Source organism: Solanum stenotomum, chromosome 12 (genome assembly GCF_019186545.1).
Source record: "Solanum stenotomum isolate F172 chromosome 12, ASM1918654v1, whole genome shotgun sequence".
In the NCBI taxonomy this organism is placed as follows: domain Eukaryota; kingdom Viridiplantae; phylum Streptophyta; class Magnoliopsida; order Solanales; family Solanaceae; genus Solanum; species Solanum stenotomum.
This window is the reverse complement of record NC_064293.1, coordinates 37,017,113-37,025,751: the sequence shown is the minus strand read 5'-3', so window position 1 is coordinate 37,025,751 and position 8,639 is coordinate 37,017,113. Positions and strand designations below refer to the sequence as shown.

Below are 8,639 nucleotides of genomic sequence, written 5' to 3'. Positions count from 1 at the left end.
ATGTAATTTAGGTTAAATCCTTATTGTTATACTATTTTATTTTATTTTTGGTAAAATGGAGATATTGTTATACTATTTAATCAGCCTTTACTTCTACTTTTGTACGGTGTGTTCTAGATGTATTCAAACATCATTGGAATATTCTGAATTTTCAAGGCCAAATTCTTGTAGGTGTTTGAAAACGATTTTTGTCCTAGAAGATTTTGATATTTCTCATTTATTAATTATTGTAATGTAAAGCAATTAATCAAAGCCATGTATAGTGTTATTCTCTTTGTACATTATTAGGCTGTCTAAAGATAAATTTTTAGAAAAATTTTCAAAACAACAATATTTTAGCATTTAATAGGACTCCTTGTCAACACTTTCAATATTTATTGAAAATGTCAATATTTTGATTTGTTATAATGCTGACTGTATTTATTTAATTTGAAAGAATACAATTTTTTAATAACAGAAAGGAGAGAATCATGGGAGAAAAAATATTTCAAAAAAGGTAAAAATATTTCCCTTAGTTTTTAATCCTTACTTGTTTGAACTTTTTTAAATATGATTTTATCTGAAATGTATTCGGATGGACTTCTTTAAATATGATTTTGTGTGTCATTATTTTAAAATGTAATTGAAATATAAATTGCGAGTGATATTGAAAATACAAAATGAGCCAAATAAAATATAAATGTATTTACTAATGCAAATAGTATGAATACGTATATAATGAATACGTATATAGATTGTATTTTGGTTATTTAGAATTGAAAATGAATACAAATCAAATCTAAATACAAATTATCTTGTATACAAAGTGATATTGAAAATACAAAATGAGCAAAATAAAATACAAAATATGTTTTATTGATGCAATTAGGATGAATACCTATATAAAACAAATAGACTGTATTTTGGTTATTTAGAATTGAGAATGAATACGAAATCAAATATAAATACAAAACTTGATGGTATACCATTAGGATGAATACAAAATCAAATCTAAATACAAACTATTTGATATATAAAGTGATATTGTAAATACAAAATAAGAAAAATAAGATTAAAACTTTGTTTTACATATGCAATTAGGATGAATACATAAATAAACTGTATTTTGGTTATTTAGAATTGAGAATGAATGGATAATTAAGAACTTCTATCCGACAATTGATTCATCAAGTTCCATGGATTCAAGAAGAGTCTTTTCGGAACCATCCATAGAGCGGCGGCGGTGGAGATTTGGAACCCGACAGGAAACTGCCCGAGCCCTAAAACAAAATCACAAGAAAATCAAAAAAATATATTTAAAAGACTAAAAATCTAAAATACATAAATATTTGATGATTATCTAACCAAACTCACATTCTACTAAATCTGAAATATTAAAACAAAATCACAAGAAAATAAAAAAAAAAAAATTAAAAGACTAAAAATCTGAAAAAAATAAATATTTGATGATTATCTAACCAAACTCACATAAAAATTGAAAAAATTAACGAAAAATCCGTAATATATAAAATCCGAAATACAAGATAATTGATGATTTTAAAAATAAAATCAACATAAATATCACTAAATAATCGAAATTACCTTTAACAATTGAGATATTTCTTGAGTTAAGTTAGAGATTTGTTGAACAAATTAGGAGAACCATTCATAATTTGTATTTCTTGACCTGAAGAAAGAGAAAATATAAAACTTGAATGATGGGGGAAAAGAAACGTGAATGATGGGGAAAGAAGATTAATTAGTAGTTTTTTTTTTCTTTTTTCCTTTTTTATCTGTTATTGCCTTATTGATTTAGAATTTGGTCCAATGATGGACTGTTTTGAGGAAAAAAGGTAAAATAAATAATAATATTTGAATACAATTATTTTGTAAAGTATTGACATTTTGACATTTTAAATAAATCTTTTAAAGTGTAGTTATTTTGACTAATTATGTTAGGTATGTTGACTAGATTGCTAATTTTTCCTAAAATTTTTTGTTAAAAAAATTATTCAAGTTTGAATGATATTTTATTTTTATCTCAGTTTAATTACTATTACATAAATTGAAACAAAAGAAAAGCAGTTATCAAATGTATATAGTCAAAACTCTCTACAATGACAACTTTTATATGAAAATTTTATGGTTAATATAATGAGGTATATATAGGGGTGTTCACGGTTTGGATAAAAACCGATTTAAACCGAAAAATAAAACCAAACCGATAAAATAAAACCGATTTTATTTGGGTTTGGTTTGGTTTGGTTTTAGATTTTTGAAAACCGATAGTATTTGGTTTGGTTATGATTTTATTTGAAAAAGATCGAAGAAATAACCGAACCAAACCGATGAATTATATACATATATTTTATTAATATACATACTTAATATATTATTTTTATAAACAATTTTAAAGATCTTATACATATTTTCATTAAAATTTCTTTATAATGTACTTATTGAAAGCAAAAATTCCCAAGATGAAACATTTATCTTATTGATTTCATGTATTTGAGTGTCTATGACAATTCTTTGTGGGACTGAAAATGTTATTTTCTCTTCCTTCTAGACCAATATAGTGAATTTTAAAGCTTTATTGATAGTAAATTTAGTGATCAAAAGTTCAGTAATTTAAGTCATTCTAACTATTTTTCGTGTTGAATGGATTGTTGTCACTTTTATCACATTTTAAATGAATTGTTTCTTTTATTTTTGTGTATGGTTAATAACCGAACCAAACCAAATCGAAATCGATAATCACAAAACCGATAAATGTATATTATATTTGGTTTGGTTTGGTTTTGATAATTTTAAAACCGATTAAGTTGATTTGGTTTTGATTTTGACCAATAACCGATCCAAACCAACCCGTGAACACCCCTACTAGGTATATATATAGATTTCATTTAGCTATTATAAATAAAAGTACGCAAAATTATATTTAGCTATTATAAATAAAAGCACACTATTATAAATAAAAGTACGCAAAAGTCTATTCATTTGAAAATCAAACAATTATAGCAAAATGTCATTATAGCGAATAGATTGTTATAGGGTTTGATAATTTGTTAGCAACCTTACAAAGGCCATGATGTAATATGTAATTAATTATCATATTTGGTAATTAGCACTCCTCGATTGACCTAAGGAAAAAAAAAAGGAAGCAAAACGCTGTCGTTTGTTCCACCGAGATGGCAGAGTTGCCTCTTTCCTTTTTCCTTCATCTACATTTGCATGTTTTTATTTATACATATTTTTTGCAGCAAATCACCCAAATGTTAAAATTATAGCAGTAGAGAACTTGTATTTGTGATTCCTCCATACCCTTTTTGTTTTACATTAGAAAAAAAGGAAAAAAAATGCATGTGGAGCTATCAGATTTTGACCAATATTTTCTTGCTGATCAAGGTTTTGTCTATATAAAATTAAAGGGTGGCTCTTTTTTTTAGTGTAAAAGTATACTGTTGACTCCTGATATCCTGGAGAAAATCTTTTCTTTCTTATGGGGTTTCATCTTCTTCTTTAAATTCTTAAAGGTAATTCCTTTTTTTCATTTCTTATGTATATATTATGCTGGATCTTGATTGTACCATGTATAGTTTCATCATTATTGTAACTTATGATGAATTAATCATGTGCAAGTTTTTACTGCTATTTTATGAGTATGAGATGTTATATATTGAGCACACAGGGGTTCTTGATCTAGGGGTGGATCCAGGATTCAATTGAACCCACAGACTATTTTAATATTTGGACTTATAAAGCTATTGGGTTCAATACTGTTAATCCTCTCCTCTCTTGATCTATCTTGGCATAAGCTAACTCAATAAAAAATATAGCTCACGAGGGAAGGACTGTCCAAGATTATATAAGTAGACAACAACTCATTTTCTCAATTAATGTAGGACACTTTTTTATTTGTGAATAGTTAAAGATGTTGTTTTTCTTCTTGTCCAGTTTTGGTTGTAGAACTTTGAATGTTAAATTATGTGTAGCAGATTTTGGTAGGCTGATGTTGACAATCTTTTTTAATTCCGTGATGCTGTCATTCTTTTTTTTGTCTGATTTTTTCAGTATTTGTCTTGGTCCAAGCTAATTTATTTGTAGAACTAGATATTTTTCTGGAAAAAAAGATTGAACCTTTTAGTTGCTAACTAATCATACAACTTAACCAGTTTATGGGTTAAGAGATTGATGTTGTCTATCTTACTTCATAGATTGCTTGCATTGATGGCGATCACATTTCTTCCATTGCTAGACGTGTTCTGTCATTCCAAATTTGAATTTAAGTATGTCGTGTTCAGAAATTTAATCCAACGACCTTTGCTGATTATTTGTAATATTGTGTCAACAAATAGTTTGTTCTAAGGTTTGAAGTAATGAAATGTATAACCTATAATGTTATCGGAGTTTATATGTACCATCAAGTTGTTGTGCAATGATATCAACATCTCGGTAGTTTATATAGTAAATGGCAGAGGTTTGGATTTCATAACAGACTGACTAGAGTGAATTCATATCTGGTAAGTATTAGCAAAACGTGACCAAGTAAACTTCAAATTGAAACTGGCATAGTAAGTATGGTTGCACTCTTCATTTTCTTGACCAGATTCTTGTAAAATCTGCTACCAATTTTGGAATTTGGCACTAACTGGCCATATTTGTCTAGAGGACTGAGATTGTAGTGAGTGTATGCAAGATCATGGTATATTGTAAATCCAGGTGTTTTATATCTGGATCCATTCTAAGAATTTTGCGAGAACACTTCACATTGAAACTGCCACCGTGAAGAAATGCAGATTTTGTCTTTCCTGTTTCTACTAGGTGATCCTAGGAACCTTCTTTGTCTTGCTTTTGTCTTGTCCTTGACTGATACGCTCAACTTCAATGTTCATAATCTTTACTTCTCCACACTTCTGGGATCTTCTTTATAAGTGTATTGCAGCTTCTATCGAGAGCTCACATCTACTTTCTTCCTTTTTTTCAGTGTCATTCATAAACATTGCATACCATCTAAAGTCCAAACAGTAATTGCCTTCATAAAAGATTGCAACAGTATCAGCTTTGGTAAGGGGTACTCTGAACATGGCATTGGTAAGGGCTGCAAGGAGTAGCTTAAGGCGTTCTGGAGGTGCAATTGGAAACTATGCAAGTGAGAGAAATATATTCTGTGAAGGCATTTCACCATTGAGGCACCCTGCGCCAGTTTTTGAAAAAGCTGTAACAGGTTTCAATTCGTCATACATTCCAAGAACACAGATGATAAGTCAATTAAGTTTCGGGAACAGAGGAATGAAGTTTACCCCTCAATATCAGTTTCCACATGCAGAGGCTCAGACGGTTGGGGGTTCTGATTCAAAGAATGAAAGATCCAGTTATCCAGGCCTTGAAGCAACAAAACAGGGTGAAAAACCTAGAGTAGTTGTTCTTGGATCTGGTTGGGCCGCTTGCAGATTCCTCAAAGGAATAGACACTACTATGTATGATGTTGTTTGTATAGCACCAAGAAACCATATGGTCTTTACACCTTTGCTTGCATCTACTTGTGTTGGAACATTGGAATTCCGATCAGTTGCTGAACCAGTTACCCAGATACAGAAATCACTGGCAAAGGATCCAAATTCATATTTCTTCCTAGCATCCTGCACTGGTGTTGATGCTGATAAACATGAAGTGAGTATAACAAACTCTTATTTTTCTCACTTCCAAAATATGTCTTTAACATATAATTCCTCCTTTCAATCTAATCAAATATATAGACATGATTACCTACATCCATTCAGGTTTTGTTTTTTTAGGAAATTAGGAGACTCCTAGGTAAATGGCATACCAATCAGAAAATTATTCGAGTAATACAGTCAAGTAATTAAAGGGGAAAGGGACTTTGTTTAAACTGCATTCAACTTGTTATCGTGTTCAGTCTATTATGTTTGTGTGTGTTTTGATTTGAGAAGACACAATACAGGTATACTGTGAAACGGTTGGCGATCGTGGAGTCTCTCATGAGCATTACAGATTTAAGGTTGCATATGACAAGCTTGTTATTGCTTCTGGAGCCGAACCTTTGACCTTTGGCATAAAGGGAGTGGAGGAACATGCCTTCTTTCTCCGTGAAGTACAGAATGCCCAAGAAATCAGGAAGAAGCTTCTTATGAACTTGATGGTCTCAGAAACTCCAGGTTATTCCCCCATGTTCGATAGTCTTTAATCTTGCCGTACCGAACTTCTTTGGTAGATCTGTACTCTGTAGGATAATATATGACATCAAGGTTATAATAGAAAAAGTGAATGTAGTATAATTTTTTTGTGTGTAAAATTGCAGGCATTTCTGAAGAAGAGAAAGAGCGCTTGTTGCACTGTGTTGTGATTGGAGGTGGCCCTACAGGGGTTGAATTCAGCGGGGAGCTAAGTGATTTTATCATGAGAGATGTACGCGAACGTTATGCTCATGTCAAAAACTACATTCATGTAACCCTCATTGAGGTAAATATCCAGCTGTATATGGGCAAACCTAAAATTGCAGAGGAAATAGCATTATGTTGACTGTTGAGTATGATCTAGTAACACTTTCCATGGACAGGCTAATGAGATTTTGTCTTCATTTGATGTTGGATTGCGGGAATATGCGACAAAGCATTTGACCAAGGTAATGAATCATTCAATTGCTTTGCATTAAGAAAAGAAGTTTCTTCAGTGTTTGTTGAATTTGTGAGCAAAATTTCATACATATCAGGTTGGTGTCCGCCTTGTTCATGGTGTTGTAAAAGAAGTACATCCAGATAAAATAGTTCTCAGTGATGGAAGTGATGTTCCATATGGCCTTCTCGTTTGGTCTACTGGAGTTGGTCCTTCCAAATTTATTAAATCACTAGATATTCCCAAGTCTCCTGGTGGAAGGTACAGAGTTTGAACTTCTCCAACAACTTAGCAACTTCTTGGACCTTGGTTCCCTTTCCTGTATCCAGCCAACTAATCTTAAGACATGTTACAGGATTGGAATCGATGAATGGTTGCGAGTTCCTTCTGTAGAAGATGTGTTTGCAATAGGAGATTGTGCTGGTTTTCTTGAACAGACTGGAAAGCCGGTGCTTCCAGCTCTTGCTCAGGTCAGTTTAATTTCCTGATACGTCCTTGATTTGTCTGAGCATCTTTATCTTATTCATTTGCATTTCTCTTGTCCCATTCTTTTTTCCTGTAGTGAATTGCATGTTTCTTTCTTCTTGATCCCGCTTAGTTTTATGTGAATGGCCTCAATTGCAACCGTTTATGAACGTAACTGAGGCCTAAAGTTTTTATGAACAACCTTAAAGTTGCATATGCTGTCAAGGGTTACAGTGATACGTTACTTGAAAGTTGATCAGGTATCCTTCTCTCTACAACAATACAACAAGCTGTATTGTTATCCTGTCTTAGACATAACTAGGAGTTGTTACCCATATCCTTCTTCTTGGGTTGCAAGAATCGAGTTATCTTGAGAAACTACTACGTTTTCTTGAAATATGACTTTGGAGTATAGAATTTTTCTCAAAGTGCAATTTTTTTAATAGGTTGCTGAAAGACAAGGGAAGTATCTTGTTAAATTGTTCACCGACATTGGGAAACAGAATGGAGGCAAAGCTCTCTCAGCCAAAGACATCACTCTAGGAGATCCATTTGTTTACAAGCATCTTGGAAGCATGGCAACTGTGGGGCGTTACAAGGCTCTTGTTGATCTCCGTCAAGCTAAGGTAACATTATATTCTTCATCATCTCTATTACTCTTCGACCAAAACATTTAGTCAGGCGGGTTCTGGACTCAATGACTCTACATCTTGGATTCGTCTCTTCGTGTAATATCAATCAAGAAAGAGCTTGTCCTCAGTGGCGTAGGCACATGTATGCCAGGGTGTCCAATTGGACACCCTTCGTCGGAAAAAAATACCGCATATACAAGTAAAATTATATACGAAGTGATTAAATAACATATTTTGGACACCCTTGGCATAGTAGGTTGTTATAGCCTAGTGATTTAAGATGTCTTGAATGTATGTTTCGACATCTTTAATGAGTACAGTGCTCACGTGTTCAAATTTCACATAGAACAATATTTTCTCCTTTTTAAAAAGAACTTTTGTTATTTAATTTTTGGACCCTCTTCCTAAAATTCCTTGCTCCGCCACTGCTTGTCCTGTGTATATATACCTTTCCATACTATGTTTTGATCTTTATTTTGTTTGTCAGGGTGAGAAGGGTGTCTCGTTAGCAGGCTTCACGAGCTGGTTTATTTGGCGCTCCGCATACCTGACTCGAGTTATCAGCTGGAGGAACAGGTTTTATGTGGCTATGAACTGGGGAACAACGTTAATCTTTGGCAGAGACAATACTAAGATAGGATAAACTAGCACTTCTAGTAGGATTTTCATGTTTTTGATCCATTTTTTGAACACTTAATAACCTACCTTATAGTGTAATGTAAAAAATTATTAATAATGCTATATTTTTTAGGATTGAAAAAGAAGAATGGGAAAAATGCTTGTCAAAATGGGAATATTTTTATATTTTTTTAAAACATGAAGGTAAGGTAGGAGAAATCAGGAAGGGGATTACAAGGTCAGGAATGAACTCTCACCAATAAGTTGAAAGTACAGCAATTAGGTCAGAAATGAACTCTCACCAATAAG

At 32.2% G+C, this 8,639-nt stretch overlaps 1 protein-coding gene across 1 annotated transcript; it reads left to right on the top strand.

Moving 5' to 3' along the window:
• Positions 1–3,105: 3,105 nt before the first annotated feature.
• On the top strand, positions 3,106–8,407 carry LOC125848188 (internal alternative NAD(P)H-ubiquinone oxidoreductase A1, mitochondrial-like). The gene is made up of 9 exons (XM_049528010.1): positions 3,106–3,515; positions 4,967–5,652; positions 5,945–6,158; positions 6,302–6,462; positions 6,560–6,625; positions 6,713–6,876; positions 6,971–7,085; positions 7,527–7,706; positions 8,200–8,407. Exons 2-9 carry the CDS (start codon positions 5,065–5,067, stop codon positions 8,353–8,355), a joined length of 1,644 nt encoding a protein of 547 aa, XP_049383967.1. The 5' UTR covers positions 3,106–3,515; positions 4,967–5,064; the 3' UTR covers positions 8,356–8,407.
• Positions 8,408–8,639: the final 232 nt, after the last annotated feature.

Bases quoted from the DNA above. Each gene is read 5' to 3' on its own strand.
- LOC125848188 (XM_049528010.1), top strand. From the start codon at position 5,065: ATGGCATTGGTAAGGGCTGCAAGGAGTAGCTTAAGGCGTTCTGGAGGT. The intron at 6,159-6,301 runs GTTATTCCCCCA...GTAAAATTGCAG, and splicing joins GATGGTCTCAGAAACTCCAG to GCATTTCTGAAGAAGAGAAA. The intron at 6,877-6,970 runs GTACAGAGTTTG...GACATGTTACAG, and splicing joins CCCAAGTCTCCTGGTGGAAG to GATTGGAATCGATGAATGGT.